The 19,998-nt window shown below is 37.4% G+C and overlaps 1 protein-coding gene across 5 annotated transcripts in view; it reads left to right on the top strand.

The window, feature by feature from the left end:
- The first annotated feature begins 284 nt into the window (after positions 1 to 284).
- Positions 285 to 19,998, top strand: part of EYA1 (EYA transcriptional coactivator and phosphatase 1) — a 160,174-nt gene continuing 140,460 nt past the window's right edge. For 3 of the 5 annotated variants that reach the window (XM_040626132.1, XM_040626131.1, XM_008710789.2), the window contains exon 1: positions 285 to 412. In XM_040626132.1, the coding sequence (XP_040482066.1) occupies positions 289 to 412 (124 nt within the window). In that variant the 5' untranslated portion in view covers positions 285 to 288. The remainder of the gene's footprint in view (positions 413 to 19,998) is intronic. The other 2 variants (XM_040626128.1, XM_040626127.1) reach the window with 1 other exon arrangement.

Genomic DNA, 19,998 nt, shown 5'->3' with positions numbered 1-19,998 from the left:
TTGTCTCATGGTGGTTTGATGAGCTGTACAAGAAAAAAAAAAGATTTTCAAAGTGCCATGTGAATGTTTGGTTGGATAGGGAAGGCAAACGACACCTTTGAGCACCAGATGTTATGAAAGCATGACTGAAGTTAAAATGTAAGATGAACTATTTGGAGTCTAAGAAAATAGATACAATGGGACTTTTGTGTGAATGTGTTTCAAAGGTGTCAAGTCGTTAGCACATTAAATAGTAGTGTTATGAATTTGGTACATCTGTCACACGGAAGGCTTCTTGTCTTTAGGTCTATGGAAATGCAGGATCTAACCAGCCCGCATAGCCGTCTGAGTGGTAGTAGTGAGTCCCCCAGTGGCCCCAAACTCGATAACTCTCATAGAAATAGTAATTCCATGACTCCCAATGGCACTGAAGGTGAGTGTCTGCCTTCTCCCTGTTTACTTTGCACCTTGTTTCTTCGTCGGTATATGCTGTGTTATTAGGTGGTTATGATTTCAGTTGTCAAACCCATGAAGCTACCGTTCTAGTTCCCCTTCAGGTAATTTGACTTGTGAATCAATATTCATCCTCAGGAGCTGCACAGGACTGAATTATTATAACACAGACTGGTTTTCTTTGGCACAAATGCGTATGTATGCATCTGTACATACTGTACGCATGTGTGCATAGCGTTTCTAACCTTTGAGTGTTTCTTAGCTCCTTGCTGATCATTCTCCAAAGCACAGTAGCAATTTGCGTTGTTTTACTCTATAAGCAATGAAAATTTGGAAATATTTCCTTTATTTTACTTTCCCTTTTGTTACTAAATATAACAAAATTTACTTAAATGTAACATTGGACTGGATTGTTTCTAAGTACCTTGTGTGCCTGATGTTCTTGTGGCTATGACCATTAAAATGTAAATAAGTAAAAAAAAAAAACCCACAAAACTTGTTTACAAATATATAGCCTTATTTGGGAGATATATGAAATTTTTTTACTTTCTTAAAGATTAAATGGTACACATTAAACATAGTACTGTTACAGTTATTTTGTATAATGGTACATATGAATATGTAAATTTTATGCAGATATCTATTTTAGTCCATATATTCCTAAATCTAAACACGTAAGCAAGGCTATCCCTATGTATCGTTAGCTGTTATGGACATTTATATAGGTACTATGTATAATTTTAGAACTTCAACATATGGAAAGATATGTTACATATTATATTGTTTTTATTTCTAATTTAGCTTATTGAAAAATTTCTTCATATTTTTGCTTATTCCTTACTAAGCCTCAGACCTTAATGAACTTAGAGCATAAGTTTCACTAGAAGTTCAGTGAATTATCCATGTTAGAATTCTATCCATAAACAAAACCCTTAACCATCATTTCCCAATCACCATGGTGATCTTTTATCACAGTTCTTAAAAATAAACAAAACTAAATGCCATATAATTGTTTGGTACAGTATTCCAATGTGTATTGGTGAGGCCTTTTGAAACTAGTAATGTTATGAAATTTCCGATAATAGAAAAAATACAAAGTAAGTTGTTTCTGATATTAGGTGTCTTAATTTTTATATTGACAGTGATTACTTTTAATGTGTAAATAGTCTATATTTTACTCTTTGGGTAAATACATTCATTACCAGTGTTTGTGAAAAATGGTCACCGTCGAAAGTAGAAACTTTGCTGATCTAGCAAAAAAAACAAAAAACAACTCCGGTTAAGGTGGCTTCTCATCTGAAACTCTCTCCATTTTGATAGGTGATCAAAAAGAAGTTGGAATGATTTTTAGGAAAGCCAATCTGGTATTTAGATTTTATAGAGCCAATGAAAAAAAATCAAGCAGTCCTTTATCCTCTCCTTTGGAATTTGGCTTCGGATGGAAGCATGGCTGCAGCCCTGTGTAGGTGGGCCCCACGCCAGTGTCCTCATGCAGGTAGCTGCTGACAGGAGGGTCACAGGGGGCCATGGGTGCAAACCTTAAGTAGTCCTTCTCCTCACTGAGAAATCCGAAGAAGACAATCATAAAGGAACTTAAAAATAAAGAAGACCATGTTAAATCATGTTTGCACTAAGCATACATTTTGCATGGAACCATAATACATAGGGTAGGAGTAATTTTGAAATAATGATAGTCAATTTATGTACAAAGAAATGAAATGGCGGTAAGGCGCTTTCATTTTGTCATCATTTCCTGGCAAATTGTCTCCTAGAAAATAAGAACCATATACTATTGAAACAGACTATGTGTTGGGGACTCTCCCTCTAGGAAGGCTTCGTGTGAATGATGTGTGGCTTGATTTTTAAGGACATGGGGAGTGGTTAGATTATTTCTAACAGTTTACATTTAATGGCTTGATATCAGGTCCATATTCAAGAACATATATGTTATACAATTTTTGCATAACATAGTTCAAAATAATACAGTATTTTAGATGATTGTGGAATCTGCTGAGCCAGTCAATCTAGCAAATAGTTAGAAATTCCTACTTATCAAAAAAAATTATCTTAGGTCTTGGAAATGAATTTTTCAGACCTATTTCAGACAAATGCAGTTCCTCTTCTCACTTTGTTTGGAGGCATCATTCCTGGGTATACTTTGCAAGGGTTAGGGTAGTTAGGGAAGTCAGAAGAAGATATCAATATATAATTATCCAAAGAATAAAGGGAATTTTGGTCAATCCGCTGGGGATGTCCAGTTTTATTTTAGTATATAGTTTGGAAATATGGATCCAAACTTCCTTCATGAGCGCTGTTACATGCCTGTTTAGATGCAAACTATATCAGAAAGTTCTGGGTTATTATTAAGTTATGAATCAATTCATCATGCTGCTTACGTGTTCCGTAATGCGTCTGTTTCATTGCCCTCCGTCACCACTAGAGGAGTGAAGCTTAAAATTAGTGAACTCATAGCGTCTGGCAAGCTGCCCTGGGATAGAATCCTTATAGATTTTCCTCGCACTTCTTTGAACATCTTATTGATTTCGAGACTAGCACTGTTTACCAATGAATTAGAAGAATGCAAAACAAGAAATTCATTTAAATTTAAGAGCGCGTTCGAAATAGCCATCATCTCCCCTAACTTCCTGACAAGTATCTCTAGCTATAGAGGCCATGATTTGTATTTCTGTGACTCCACTTCAGCGTCGTTGAAACCAGCCTCCTTAACGAGGTCAACAAAACTCCCATTTATTTACACAGTTGTTGGCTTTGCCCGAGTTTATATAGGTTGTCCTCTCTCTCTCTCTCTCTGAGCCATTTTTTTTACTTCCTGCCACCACTTGTCCCTATAATGAGGCTAAGAAAACATGAAAATCTCCTGTATCAAAAACCATAACTTCATCTGAAGAACAAACAAGAAGGGAATGGAATGGAGAGGCAGAGAATATTAAGTTTCTTCTTAAGTCTGCTGCCAAATTATCATAAGACGCAATGCTTGTAGGTTCTGTCCTCACAGGCTAGTGCCTATTTTCATGGTTCATCTAAGGGATAAAGACAGAAAGACACTGAGCCACAGCCTCCAATACTGTGCTTTTTATTTCCTAGATGAAATGTTCTTCAGTTAGAATAGTCGTTTGAATGTTTCCTATTTCAAAAGTTTCAACTATTCGTAATTTATATTCTATTCCAACCTCTGTGTGAATCGTTACTGTAGTTAACTGTTGGTTTCGCACGCTTTGTAAATCTTTGTGATAGAAAGCATAGATAGGTAAAAATACAAAATTGTAGCATGAATGAATGTTTGAGTTGCGCTGAAAAAAGCGCTGTTAGAAGTGATATGTTTCCAAACGAATTAATAAATATTTTAGTTACTATTAAACACTTAAGGCTTGATTTGGAAGAGACTAATGGATAGTTATGAAAACACCAGTTGTGACTTTCTTTTAACTGTTTTGCCTATTTTGAGGGAAGGCAGTTAGTCTTCCAAGACAGAATGGAGTAGAAATTTCTTATTAGATTGTTAAAGCGTAATTTTTAAGACCTACCCTTCTTGCTGGTGATGCCCCCCTACACGCATATTAAAGCACTGGATCTGAGAGGATTTCTAATGTGTGGATTTATGTTCAAGCCTCTATTTGGTCTGTGTGTTGATGTCTGTGTTGTGTAAGCGTGAGAAGTAGTTGGGAAGCTTTCCTTCGGAAGGACTCAGGGCCCTAGCAGTAAAAGGACTTTTATTTACGTACCTAATTAAGGCCTTGTTTGAAAAGCACTGATTCTTTCCATCTTTGTTTTTTTCTGGTTGTCTTATGTCTATGGGAGCCTAAGATTGGTCAGTTCATATATTGCTAGTTTGAGTGTTTATTTTTGGTGGTCTGGGGAGGAGAGTGGAGAAGGGCGAAAAAGAGGTGTGAGCAAGTGGAACTAAGAGGTCTAATGCTGAGTTTTTTCTCTATTGTAAATTTAGATCCAAACTCAAAAAAAGAAGCTTAAACTTGTCTTAAAGGAGATGAATTTGCCTTTAAGTGACATAAAACCAGATGCATTTGGAATCCTCACTACAAATACGGTTTCAGGAATTCTGATGGTAATTCAAATAGTAATTTTGAATTAGTATATCAGATTTCCAAGATGATAAGAGATACAATCTTGAATTAGGTGGCTAAATTTTCTGCGTTTTAAAATTTATTTAATTTTGTATTGCATATTTTAGGATGATAGGTTAATTCAATTTTACAAATTTATATTATCAGAAGCTATTTTAAAGTTATTTTATCATTTCTACAAAGCTTAGAACACTAACAAATTATCTGAATTTGTTTTTCTCACTGTAATGTGAATTTAGTAAAGTACAGTTATACCCAACTGGAGTATTTTTTAAGAAATCTTATTTACAAGAAATATGTAAACTGGAGTGAATGTGTATAAAATTATGGTTTGAGGCTGCATTTTCAAGGCTATATTTGTATATTTGTGGTCAAATATTCTGTTGTCAATAGAAACATGGTAATCTAATTTTATTATTGTTTACATTCTGCACATGATTTACTTTCTGGAAGATTAGGGGACATTGTGAGTAAAAGGATTTCTAACTGACATTTTTAAAGTTTGCCTGTAGCCACATAATTGGTCTCTTATAAATTGTTCTTAAGCAAAAGCCATGAAAGGATGAACAAAACATTTTTCGGATTTTATATTTGCCTATATTGTGTATGAGAATAGTTTTCATATGCCTGTTACTAATTAATAATAATAATGACTAATGTTTATAAATAACTTATTGTTGGTCATTATGCTCACCATTCTCCATGATTTGTTTCATTAATCTTCAGAAAATTCCTGACCTACCAGCATAATGGTTAGAGGCTGGGTCTGACTCTGAGAAACAAACTGAGGGCTTCAGAGGGGAGGGGGGTGGGGGAGTGGGATAGGCTGATGATGGGTAGTAAGGAGGGCACAGATTGCGTGGTGCACTGGGTGTTATATGCAACTTATGAATCATCGAACTTTGCATCAAAAACCAGGGATGTACTGTATGGTAACTAACATAATATAATAAAAAAAATTATAAAAAAATAAAAAATATGTACTTAATCATAAAAAAAAAAAAAAAAGAGGCTGGGTCTGAATCCGAGCTCCACTATTTACTAGCAGTGTTAGCTTCCGTTAGTCTCAGTCTCCTCATCTGTAAAATGAGGATAATAGCAGAACTTCCCTTAGGCTTGCTGTGACGATAAGTAAAGCCTGGGGCTCACTTGGAACTTCCCAAGTGCTCTGTATCTATTCACTCCTATACCATGCCTAGAAAATAGGCACCTCTATTGTTCTATTGTTGTTTTTACACACAAGAAAACTGAGTCTTTGAAACTTCAATGCCAAGTTTGTAAATGGTACCACTAATATCTGACCTCGTATTTGACTCAAGTTCTGTCTGCGTCCAAAGCCTGGGTTTTAAAATCACCGTATTAGTCTTTGGAGAGAATATGTGATTCTCATCACCTGCCAGTGTCGTCTCTGATACCTTCTTACTAAACACTGGTGCCTTCACTGCCACACGGATGCCTTCGTAACTGGAGAACCCCATTCCCTAGCAAACAGCAGAGCTGTGCAAGGACCGATGGTGGAGGCTTTGATGACAAAATGACTTCATTACGAGGACACGTCCCCGGGGCAGTTCGACTCTGGTCTTTGAGTTCTCGAGTGCGTGAGCGTCTGAGATTTCTTCCTGGTGTCATGCGTGCATGGCATATTGCATCCATAGGTTAAGTTATAGGGGGTTGTCTCTTACTAGCTTTCAAAGCTTTAGACCTAATTATAATTCCATCAGCCGTCTCTCTCTATGTTAGGCTTCCCTGGGATCAAACGGAGATGGGAAGTCCTCTCTGCTTTTCATTATAATAGTCATTATTATATGCACATTTGGATTGGAGTAGTGTTGCTGTGAAATTTAAAAAGCGGTTATAGTTTGGCTACTGCTCAGGGTAACAATTTTCTATCTCAGAAAATATGTTTAAGTGGGTGATAAATTGGGTCACATTTCTCTTGACTTAGAGAACCAGGTTATGTTAGCCAAGCAAAACTCAAAGAAGCCGCTTAAGTGGCATTTGTTGGGGGCTCCACAGAAACAGCAGCTACCAAAGCCAGGATTTGGGAGCACGCGTGCCTTGTCCTAGGAGCAGCGAGGAACTATTCGGGCAGTGCATCTGGAGGGAAATGAACGGGGGTGTAAGAGGTGAAGTCAGAGGATAAAGGGGTGGCTTGTACTGTAGGGCCTTGCATGTTGGCAGATATACTATGTGGCTTATTTATAAATAGCCTTCGTAGTAAGAATAGGAACTGCAGTGCTTATTGTCTGAAATTAGGCTCGGTTTCTAGAGAGCCAGGCTTCTTGATAAACTAATGACTCTCTGTAAACAGTATTCACCTAACTCCCAATACCTAATAGTTCAGAGGATCACATTTCTATGACCTCTCTCCACTAACTGGGCCAGAAGTTTGGTAGGATCAGAAATCTCTCTCTCTTAGAACATCCTGTCTTCTGGGGAAAATTTCTGGTTCCCTCCAGGGAGATGTGTGAAACTTTAGTGAGTGCTAGTATTTGGCTAATTCTTAATCCTTCACTCATGGATTCCTTGCCTTAAGTAATTCCTAATTTGTTATGATGGCCAAGGGTGCCCGGGAGTGAGCTGTATATATAGATGAGGTGGTATGTGTCTCTGTGTGCCCACTTTGCTTACTTGGAGTAAAGTCCAACAGTGACTCATTTTCCGTTTCTGGCTCCAAATATACAATATAATAGGAAAAAAATACATAATTACAAATTTTCCATTTTTACTTTGGGTAGTCAAAAAATTTATCAGATACATTGCTCTCTTTAGTGACTGCTAAAAATGAAGGATTTATGCTAAGGATTTATGTTAAGTTTTAGGATTCTTTTTATAAGTAAAAGCTTGTTGTTGTTATTATGTTTATGGTAATTTGTTGGTTTGGCAGATTTTTTAGTTTCACTTCATGCCTACAATATCTCATTATACCGAAAAAGGTAGATGAACTCTACCAAACACATCCCAAGGTGATCTGTTTCATGTACTCTCTTTAAGGCAAATTGGCAACATTTCTTTTACATGAAATGAATCAAAATCTAAAATGCTTACCTATTTTATCATTGCATCTATTACTGTTCAGGGCAACTGTGAGGGGAAAGAATACTTTTTAACAAAACAAGGAATATGAAATGAATTGACAAAGTTCTTACTGTTTATCGAGCACATCATTTATGCCCTCTGCATATCTTATTTTATCCACAAAAAAAGTTAACTTTTATGTACCTCGTTTTGAAGAGTTTCAACAGCATAGTAACTGTTTTGGAGAAGAGATTCAAAGACATGTGAGGCTGATTTCAAAGCCCACATTCTTTACACTCTAAAACATGGACTCCCCGGTAGCCAAATAACTCGGTTCTTGTTGACATAATTCATCTGCCTTAAGAGATTTTATGTTACCCTGTCTAAGCATATGATTCAGTGAAGGAAGTACAACATCTATTTATATTTGTGTTTTGTTTTGCTTAGTAGAGTCTCTAGGCTCCTTAAAGGCAAGGATAGACCTGCTCACTACTGTGTCTTCAGCATCTAGTGGAAGTCTTGGCAGTGGTAAAGCAGTCAACAAATATTTGTTGAATGAATGCCCCGTATGACTAAGCAAATAATGCAGGCGAGTGATTACAAGAGAAGAGAACCATTCATTTTATTTAAAGGCACTAACAGATTCAATGAGTATCTAAAGCCTGTTTTTCAAACTTTGAAAATGATGATTTCACAGATCAATTTATATAATAGTTGTATAGGTCGTCTGTCCAGAGAACATCCACGGTCAACGTTGCTGCTGATTTTGAATTTGATCTATAGTAACTGACTTGCATTTGACCTGAACTAATTAATTTATTAATGGACACTGCTCCTTGGACTTAATAGTATTTAACAATAATGAAGCAACTTCTACACAGTCCAGGAAACGACTGAATTATATAAAGATCAGGCAGTTAGTTCATCTAGGTTTCGTATCCTTACAGGATGGTAAAGAGTTGTGATGGGAGATGAACGTTCTAAAAGATGAAAAAGTTCAAGAACAAGGATATATACATACTGTAGTGAAAAGTATGTATATATTTATTTATAAAATTAGAATATATATCACACCATATATTCACCATTGCATTGTTCATTCATTCAAGAAATATTTGTTAATTTGTGTCTAGAAATTTACCAGATATCCTACTTGCCAAGGAGAAGTTTATAGTCTACTGTGATTTGCAGACCTACAATCAGATGACCACTGTACTTTATAACAAGGGCTATATTATGCAGAGAGGTGGGGACCTAATTATGACGGGGGTGATCAAGGATGGTTTCTGCATGCGGGTAATACTTAAACTGAGTCTTGAAAAAGAAGTGGAAAAACACTGGGTGCCAAGCCAGGAAGGAAGAAAGAGCATGGACTGTAGAGCTGTAACAAAGACATCCTTAATCTTGGGGGTACTCTGTGTGTGTGTGTGTGTGTGTGTGTGTGTGTGTGTGTGTGTGATGTTTGGAGAGGGACATGCGCAGAGTGCATATGCAGTGGGGCTAAGACCCAAAGCAGATGATGAAGGGCCTTATGTATGAGGCTCAGGAGTTTGGATTCAATCCTGTGGGAGCTGAACAACCCAGAGGCTCACGAACAGGAGAGTGATATGATTGGTCTGTGTTTCAGAAATCTACTTCTGTGGTTCTCTGCAACTGTATTCAAGGGACGGTGGGTGGTGGGAAAAGGCTCCAGCTGAAAAGCTATGAGGACCCTTTTGTCTGAAATCATGTATTTACTTATATGTTATTATTTCAGTACAAATTTACATCTTATTCTTGCCTTAAAGCAAGTGGAGAAGGCATAATATTAAAAATATAGAAAAGCAGAATTGCATGTTGGGGAGAACATGGATTTTGCAGTCAGACTAACCCTGGCTAAAAAAATTGCAGGTTAGCTATTTACTAACAGTGTAACTAACGTGTGGGTTTTGAGAGGCAGGAACGCAGGGGCTTGAGAGGGGCTCTGCCACACACCAGTTAGCTAGTGTGATGCTGAACAATCCCGTAAGTGCTCTGTGGCTCTGCTTCCTGGCCTGTAAAATGAAGATAATAATAGTACCTACCTGTAGGGTTGCAAGGATGGTTACATGAATTGGTAAAGCACTTAGAACACAATGTGACTCCTAGGAAGTGCTTAATAGTCATTGATTATTATTATTACTGTGATCATCATCATCAATGATCTCCAAACCTTGCTTTCCATTATAAAATGGAGATTACAGTTTTATCATGGTATTATGGCAATGTCTACTTAAAATCCTGAGCATCGCGGTGCCTGGGTGATGGAGTCAGTTGAGTGTCTGACGCTTGGTTCTGGCTCAGGTCATGATCTCAGGGTCCTGGGATGGAGCCCTGGCTGGGCTCAGCGGTCAGCAGGGAGTCTGTTTGAAGAGTCTCTCTTCCTCTCTCTCTGTCCCTCCCGCTCGTGCTCTTTCTGTCTCTCAAATAAATAAGTCTTTAAAAAAAATTAAAAACGCTAAGCGTAGTCACTAGCTTCTACCACATGCTCAAAAAGCAGCAGCTATTATTAAATAATTATAAATGTTATATTTTTAAAAATCCGCTGGGACTGGCTACTGTGTCTCCATGGGAAGAAGAGGATATTTGCTCCTCCTCTGAGGTCCTTCACATTGTCTAATGGCTGTTACAGGTACTCTGAGTACCTGGGCTACTAAGTACTTGCTCAGTTAATACGCAATAAGGGTAGGGCTTATGTCTGGGTATTTGGACGGATTGGTGAAGAATGGGAAAATATGGGGGAAAAGCATGATCTGAGATGTAAATTTGGTAGGTTGATTACATTTTAGGCAAGTAAACCATTTTTCCAGATTGATATGATTGAGGTTCTGAGTCCGAGCCAGCTCATCTGCTTCCAATCTTCATACACTAGTTTATTTTACCATCCGCTAATTTGCAACATACACTGATACACTTTTATTCAGTGCCCTGGTATTCTGGGACTTTTCCTATGGCTGTTCTGTTTGCTGATTGTTCAGATTTCCATCAGAGCAATGATGAAGGATGATAAAGCCCGAGTTAGAAAATGTTTGACTTTTCACTTTTTAAAGGTTTCATCAAAGATGGTAATCAAAAAGAAATTGAAACTAGCTATGTGACCTTAGGCTAGTTTTTAAACACCTTTAAGCTGCAGTTTCCTCATCTTTGAAATATGACAATTATAATAAATATTTCATAAATTTGCCATGAGGAACACAGGAACTATTGCTTGTAAAGTACTTAACACAATGCTCAACATACAGGAGGTGCTCAGTAAACATAACTTTTATTTAAGTTATTCCTTTTCCATTCTACTTAAGTATTGCCTATGTTATAAATTGAGAATATTACTACCTTAATTCTTAATATTAGAGCAATCTTTCCATACCATTATGCCATGCTTCCATTATTAGAACAAGCTAAAAAATAGTTAGATCCCACTTTGGAATCTACATGTAGGTATCTGTTAAAAGTCATTAAATGGCACATTTATGGTTTGTATACTTAGTTGTATATGCATCTTAATTAATAGAAAGAAACAGAAACAAACATGAACTCTAGTTAATGATGTGAATGCTGAATATATATTGTTTATGCAACTTATTTTGAAATGCATGAAAAATAAGATGGTTTTATAAGAAATAGATAGGGAAAAGTAAACATGGTAATGTTAATTGTGAGATTTAGGTCGTTGGTTTATGGCTATTCAGTGTATACTTTTTTTTTTCTTTAAGATTTTATTTATTTGAGAGAGTGAGCGAGCAAGAGAGCATGAGCAGGGGGAGGAGCAGAGGGAGAGGGAGAAGCAGACTTCCTGATGAGCAGGGAGCCCAACATGGAGCTTGATCCCAGGGCTCAATCCCAGGACCCTGGGACCATGACCCGAGCCAAAGGCAGATGCTTAACCGACTGAGCCACCCAGGTGCCCCTTAACTTGTCTATATGTATGAAAAATGTTATAATAAAATATTGGTAAAAAAAGTGAACCTACAATACTTAATGTGTCCAGGAAGGAAACATTTGTTTTTTGTTATGTTGGGTTTTTTAATTTGTATTTTGTACAAAGACCTATTCCGGAATCTAGCAGAAATGCAAAGTACTGCTGCATTAAGGAACTCACAATTTGGTTGGAAGAGACAAGACTCTTTGAAAATTGAGCCCAAACTCCAAAGTCCTATGTCAGTTGGATTATGAAGGTGGAATTTTCCGTGTGTGGCTTAGAGATCCCCAGGAGTCGTAGAGCTAGCATTGAGGTCAGCAAATGCTTTTGTGCAAAAAGCTGTGTCTGTAGGATGAGGAAATTAACAGGCCACATATATGTTTAACTCTTTTTCACATGGGGGCATTCTGTTATCTTTATTAAAATATACATTTTCATGTCTGGAAATTCACAGGTTTTTGTCATTATGCACTTTCTCCATCAGCAGATCAAAAGTAGTCTGTCATTCGTGTTCTGAAATATTTTGGTGTTAGAAAGAGGGCTTCATTCTCAAGAAGGTTAGAAGCCACTGATCCAAACAAAAGTGCCCTTAGAGTTTGGAAAAAGAGCTCTTCAGCTTGCTGAGGTCTGGCCAGGCTTCAAGAAAGAGATGGAATCTGAGCTGAGTGTTGGGAAATGGGTAGAATTTGAATAGGTTGAGAAGAGATGGAATGCATTCTAAATGAGGGACCAATCTGAACAAAGGTAGGATAGTTTGGGAGACTGTGAGGAGACTAGTTCAGCTGAAGAAGGAATTGATAGTAGATAAGGTTGGAAGGATCAGCTGGAGCCAAACTGTGGAAGACTCTGAATATTAGACTGAGGAATTTGAACTTCATCCTGGAGCCAGTAGAGAAGCCACGGAATATTTTGAGCAAGGGCTTGATATGGTGAAAGTGTTTCAGGTATTAATCTGGCAGTAATTTCAAGGATAGATTGGAATGGGGGAGAGATGAACAGTGGTACCGAGGCTCATGTAGTCTGCCCAGATTTTATGTGTCAGGAATCTGAGCTAGAGAGGCAAGAATGAGAGTCACGGAAGAGGAAAGTGAAGACTCGAGAGACGTTTCAAAGGAGCCGTCATCATTTATCATGTGGCAATTCTTTTACCAAAAAGAGTCAACTCGTCTAGACCTCTGCAGAAGCCATTGCACGGTGCTGCTCCCATATGCTGCACATGCGCATGTTATTCTGGGAATAACAAGTTCTGAAATTGACCAACAATTCTTGTGGGCCCTGTATATGGTCAGGTTCTAAGTTTAGTCTATACATGTTGCTTTGTTTTTCATAAGGTTGTGTAAGGTGTGGTATTTTGGAAAAACTAGTATTTTTCTACCCAAAGAGGGTAGAAAAAAGAAGATGGATGGCTCTAACTTTAAAATTTTGGAGGGATAATAATCATACACCAGGGCAAATGTGCACATATAAAGGAATGCCTCATTTTCCAAATGGGAACGACCCAAAGAAACACATTTGCTTTATGGATATATATTTTTTTAGATAAAGAAGAAATGGTTAAGTTGCTACTTACAATACTTACAATATTTAAATTAATTCTACGTCTTTAAAAAGTGTCACATAAAATATATAAATTTAGGAATATTGCTGTTTTCCACTTTAATATTTCACGTAATTATTTTATTCATTCTCTTCTTGTAGGCCTTTGGTATCCCTTGATGCTACTTTTTCAGTCATTTGACACAGTTTTCAAAAACCTATATTTCCACTTCTGCCTTATGATTTGAGAAAGAGTACTCATAATGCCATTGAATCCAAACTGTAACATAATATTATGGTGGTTGTGTTTTACTTTGTACCACAAGTTTGTATTTGTTATCTAAACAGCATAGTCTTGTGCAGTGTAGCTTTTAAAGGGGTTCTTTAAAGGCCTATTTATAGCAGTAGCTAATATTTGCCTTTGGATGGTTATGTCCCATGCATTATTATTAAATCCATGTAATTGACCCCTCTTTTGAAGGATCCAAGTCTGGTACTATTTTAACAAACAAAAATTCCAGTGGTAGACACTATTTTATGTTAATGTGTCTTCTCCAGAGAGTACTTTGTTCAAAATAATGTAACAACATGTCCTGTAAGTGAGAGACTTTACAAGAACGTGCACATAAATTGACTGAGTGATAATTTGGGAGGAACGAAGTGTCCTCTTACTTTCGAGCACATATATTATTTTTGTTCATTTCCCTATGCAATGTGCCTAGCAGTATAAAGTCAACTGTAAGTCAGTTGTACATTTTTATCTTATTTATTCTCTCAGTGAATATTGAGTTTCAACTATGTGTCAGGCATTGTGCTAAGTTCTGTAGGGATATAAAAAGATGTAGTTCCTACCATGAAGAAATTTGTAATGTATTAAAAGGGATAAGATTGAAATGTAAAATGAGGTAGAACAGGATGTATTTTCTAAAGGAGGTACAAACTCAGATTTAGTAGCTCAGGGAAAAGAAAAATCAGTCCTGAGTAGTAGATCAAGCAAGACTTAGCAAAGCAGATGCAACTTTGAACCTTGAAGGAACTGTGGGATATAGTCAGATGGAAATTTTGTCAGAGGGAAAGGCATTAGCAAAACCATGGGTTTGGGGATGCATTAAGCATCTCAGTAGGCAGTTTGGTTTAAATGTTGAATATATACAGTCATGATTCATGATCTGTAAAATGGGATTAGAGTCACACAGAAAAGTCACACAGACAATTGGATGTGACCATGTATTTTGTAATACTTTTGTGTTTTTTTAAGTTACTAGTTATTTTACAAATATTTTTACAAATAGGGAAGTAAAGCAAAAAAAAAAAAAAAAGAAAAGCAAACATCTTGGTTTTAGAGTGGGGTGTGTGTGCTTAACAACATCATAAAGGCATGTAACTTAATAGCTTAATTCAGGAGAATATGGAGAGCTGAAGACCTCAGAGCAAAGAGTGACTCATTCAAATCTAAGCTATGGAGAGATCAGCACATGCTTAAAGTAGAAAGGCCAATTGCCAACTTTTACAAGAGAAGAGATATAAAGTAATTTGGAGAGTGACTGTGAAATTAGAAAAAAGATGGTTGGGAAAGATTAGAGTGTTAAAAATTGTAGACCTGGCAATACGGCGTGAGGAGAGGGGATCTGAGAGAACTTGGGGTGAAAAGGAAACTTTCAGTCGAAGTGACATGACCATTACAGAGGAATAAAATGAAGATTTTAGGTTTGAGTAGGTTGAATTTGACCCTGATCCAGGCAGGGGCGTTGTGTAATTGGGATGTGGGGATTGATTCCCGTGAAAAAGTTGTGCTAGTAGATCGGGATTTGGGAGTCTTCTACATGAAGATGATTTTTTAAACCTCTGGCAAGGAAAGACTAGAGAAACACTCAGGTAAGAATGGCATAGAATTAAAAAAACACAGAATAAGCAATGGGAAGAAAATCCAGAGAATGAGATAGATCTAAGGGGAAAGGCGGAATGTCGCTGTGTTGTATTGGTCAATGATAAGAGAATCAGAGGAAGGCCCATTCTGTAAAAGAATTAAGGAAAACGAGGATTGGGAAAAGTGTCACGTGGGCAATTAGGAAAGTCCTTTTAGTAAAATAGCAGCTATAAAGGGATGATGGAAGAGACTAAAGAGAGAATAGATGATCCAGATTTCAAGGCAAATTTTTAGAAAACTTGGTGATGGAGGAAGGGAGAAAAATATCATGGTTTAGAGAAGACTATTAAAAATTCAGGGAAACCTGCTTTTTTAAATTAAAGTATACTTGACATACAATGTTACGATGAGTTTCAGGTGTACAACAGAGTGATTTGACAAGTCTCCATGTTACGCTACGCTCGCCACAGGTGTAACTCCCATCTGTCACCACACAATACTATTACAATACCATTGACTGTATTCCCCATGCTGGGCTTTTTATTCCTGACTCATTTATTCCACAATGGGAAGCCTTTATTTCCTAATCATTCATTTTGTGTGCATGCCCCTACTCCCCACCCTCTGGCAATCATCAGTTTGTTCTCTGCATTTACAGGTCTGTTTCTGCTTTTTGTTTGTTTGTTCATTTGTTTTGTTTTTTAGATTCCACACATAAGTGAAATCATATGGTATTTGTCTTTCTCTGTCTGACTTATTTCACTAAGCATAATACTCTGAGTCCATCCGTGTTGTTGCAAATGGCAAGATCTCCTCTTTTTTATGGCTGAGTAATGTATATACACACACACACATATATATACATATGCATATATATACATATATATATAATTTTTCCCCACAAGTTTATATTATCTCTACAGCATAGTCTTATGCAGTATAGCTTTTAAAAGGGTTTTTAAGGCCTATTTATAGCAGTACCTAATATTTGCCTTTAAGTGGTTATGCCCCATGCATTATTATTCAATCCATGTAATTTACCTCTCTTTTGAAGGCTCCAAGCAGGGTCCTCTTTTAATAAACAAAATTCCCATGGTAGACACTATTTTATGTTAATATGTCTTCTCCAGAGTACTTTGTCCAAAATAACATAACCACGTGTGTCCTGTAAGTGAGAAGCTTTACAAGAACCTGCACATAAGTATATAATGTATATATGTTAGGTATGTATTATGTACACACATGTATATATATGTATGTATACACACATATCACATCTTCTTTATTCATTTATCCGTGGACACTTGGGGTGCTGCCATATCTTGATTATTATATATAATGCTGCAATAATCCTAGGGGTACTATATATCTTTCCAAATTAGTGTTTTTGTTTCCTTTGTGTAAATACCCACATGTGGAATTACTGAACCATATGGTATTTCTATTTTTAACTTTTTGAGGAACTCCTGTACGGTTTTCCACAGTGGCTACACCGATTTACATTCCTACCGACTGTGCATGAGGGTTCCCTTTTCTCCACATCCTTGCCAACACTTGTTATTTATCTTTTGGATTCTAGCCATTCTGACAGGCATAAGGTGATATCTGAGACCTGTCTTTGTCAGTGGAAGGGAAGTAGCCTCTTGAGATGGAATTATTGGGAATTCTGGGAGATCAAATAGTGGAGTTTTGTTGCAAAGGAGGTATGGAAGTGGCACCAAGAATAAAGGTTTAAAAGGTTAAGTCCTACTGCAGGAAAGGAAACCTCCATCGAGATTAACCAGTAGGAAACTGGGAGATGTTGCAGGAAGATCGTTGAGAGATTTAATGTAGCTCCAACTTTCTTTATAAGATAGTTGGTTAGGGCATGTGCTGAAGAGAATGGGGAATGAGGTGAGGACTGGGGGCTTGAGGAAGGTGGAAAGGCTCCATAAGAACTGTCTCAGGCACAAGAATGGTGAAGGGAGACGGTCGAGCAACAAGATGACTCCCAAGAACATGGGAAGCATACATTTTAGCAAATTCGGTCAGCATGTGTATTGTGGCCTCCTCTCCCATGCTCAACTGTCCAGAACAGCAGTTGAAGAGTGAACAGCAAGGGCTTGCCAATGCTAGGATTAGAGCCTGGCAAAAAAGATGCTTGGAAAAACGAGATGACCCAGGACTCTAAGGTGGAAGCTCTGGGTTCCAGACTGGGCCAGTGAAGTTGGAAAGACATGATGTTCTGATGAGCAAGTCTAGTATAAGTGAGCAAATGAAAAAAATAAAAGGTGGCATTTTTTGGAGGTCATACAATTCTAGGCCATGGTGCAGCTGAATTATTTAATAACCAAAATGGAATGAAGGCAAATCTTATTGAGATATAAGAGCTGAAGGAATCAGAGGGTAGTAGAGGGATCCTGGATGGGGTTTTTAATGCTCTTGATCATTATAGTAGGAAACAAAATAGAAAGGAAGGCCAAGTGTATGCCAAGTAAAGACAAGCTGTGCTATTGTAGTTTGGAAAAAAAAAAAAGTGACAAAATAAGCTTAGATACTGCTGGGGGAGGATCTGCTGCTCACCTGGGCTGATGCCTTCACTGTGCAATCCTGGGCAGATTCTTCATAACACAAAGCCTGGCTCCTACTCCAGCAGACAGAGCTGTCCTTTGGTAGTGAACTCTTAACTGCTCTCTTAATTTATGGTAAAAAATTAACCAAATGTATTTAACACGTGTCTCCTCTGATCAACCCGCCATCTTTCTGGGACTGTTTATATGACCGCAACATTCAAAGTGTAACCAGAAGTTGCTTGATGAGCACGGAGTCCTGCTGTAATGGGTTAGCTGGATGATCTTGATAGCTAATGTCCCCAAGCTCCAGTGGTCTGATAGATAGGTCTCCACTTTAATTTATGGTGAAGGAATACCGACTTATCTTTTCCATGGGCCAGTTACAGTATATTCCCCCTAAACAGTACTAGAGAGAGAGGCCCACATTTTCTCCTGGAATACTCGATCTCACTTGCCACGTACAGCATCCTCCTCCTGCTAGCCTGTTTCTTCAGATAGAGTATACACAGATTGTAGTGACAGAAGCACAGTAGTCCTCCCTTATCTGAAGTTTTGCTTTCCGTTGTTCTAGTCAGCTGCGGTCTAGAAGTAGACAGTCCTTCTGACATATCATCAGAAGGTCAATAATAGCCTAACACTATGTCACAATGCCTGCATCCTTCACCTCGTTTCATCTCATCCTGTAGACATTTGATCATCTCACACCATTGGAAGGAGGGTGAGTTCAGTACAATAAAATATTTTGAGAGAGACCATATTCAAATAACTTTTATTGCAGTATAATTTTTCTATTTTATTGTTAATCTTACTGTGCCTAATTTATAAATTAAACTTTATCATGGATAATATACGTATAGGAAAAAGCATAGTATGTGTAAGATTGGGTACTATCCATGGTTTCAGGCATCCACTGGGGGACTTGGAACATATCCTCCACAGATAAAGGGGGATCACTAAGTTTTCTTATATATTATCATGATTAATCCTACTTTCTTAAGTTACATTCAAGTTACCTTGATTTGATTTTGGCCGTCCTGAGGAAAATGGCCTCATGTTAGATCTTAGAAGTCACTTGACTTTATATTTTTAATTTACTTATCAAAGGGTAAGCTGAACTTTAATGTAAAGTTTATAATAGATTTTCTCTGGTAAGACTTTGATTTCTCTTAATTAAAGAGACCTATAATGATAAAGTGACTATAATAGTATGGCCTTTGGACTGGGTTAATGATTTGTAAACCACTGGACCGTGCTCAATGATTTCTAAGCATTTCTCTCTCTCTTTTTTTATCCTTACATAAGTATGTTATTCCCATTTAACAGATGAGGAAGCTGAGACACACAGAAATTGAGTAACTTTTCCAGGTTCGTACTGTGAATAGCAAAGCTAGACGAAATTCAATTGATAATTCCAAAGCTGGTGCTTTTAACAGTTTTTATTTGATATTGCTCCCTGGTACTACTGGCCAGGAGAGAGGCATTCAGTGTAGCGGGATCCTGTCACTACTACTGATGATGATAAATATGTTTCCACTCCTACTTTATACCAGGTACTTTGCATAAATTTTTACAAATCCTTCCTACATTCCTGTAATCAAACTATCATTTTAAAATTTTTGTATATGAGATAATTGAGGTCAGAGATCAAATAACTGTTATAAAGTCATAGAGTGAATAACTGGATTCTTTGACTCCAGACCAAGGCTCAAAGGCATTGATAGATGGGAGTTTGTGGCACCCCTGGAGAGTAGCAAGTTGCCCTGTATGGTGCGGGCCTAGAGTACATGGCTGAGCAAAGGAATTGCGGGGGGGGGGGGGGGGGGTATTGTGGAGATTAAAGAGGCAAAAGAGAGTTTATGAACATTTTTAGAGATAAGTAGGTCCTTAAAGTATCAGATGGAGAATTGACAACTTGGAGTGGTAAAGGGAGACTCTTGGCTGGGGGAAAAAGAGAATAAAAGTTGCTCTTTTCTAATAGACTGAAATCCTGTAATAAAAAAAAAAAAAGTACAGTGAAGATAAAAGAATCATACAGTTATTTATTAGTTTTAAAGATTTATTTATTTTAGAACGAGCAAAAGAGAGAGAAAGAGCATGGGCACAAATGTGTGGAGGGGCAGAAGGAGAGGGAGAAAATCCTCAAGCAGACTCCCTGCTGAGTGCTGAGCCTGATTTGGGGCTCGATCCCAGGACTCTGAGATCATGACCTGAGCTGAAACCAAGATTCAGCCACTTAACTGAACCACCCAGAGGCCCCCAGAATTGTATAGTTATTTAGAAGAGAACAGATGCTTCATAGATTTTCCTTTTTAGATAGGTGGCTTAGATGGGATCATTGTTCTCAGATGTGACAGTACCTTAAATCTCTAAGACTAAAAAAAAATCTAGGATGTGGTATTTTATTTTATTTTATTTTATTTTATTTTATTTAATTTTAATTTTATTTTATTTTATTTTTTGTTAAAGATTTTATTTACTTATTCGACAGAGATAGAGACAGCCAGCGAGAGGGAACACAAGCAGGGGGAGTGGGAGAGGAAGAAGCAGGCTCAT

The sequence above is a fragment of the Ursus maritimus genome, unplaced genomic scaffold (genome assembly GCF_017311325.1).
Source record: "Ursus maritimus isolate PB19 unplaced genomic scaffold, ASM1731132v1 scaffold_9, whole genome shotgun sequence".
Classification (NCBI taxonomy): Eukaryota; Metazoa; Chordata; class Mammalia; order Carnivora; family Ursidae; genus Ursus; species Ursus maritimus.
Note: the sequence above shows the minus strand (reverse complement) of the source record. Positions and strands in the feature narration are given on the sequence as shown.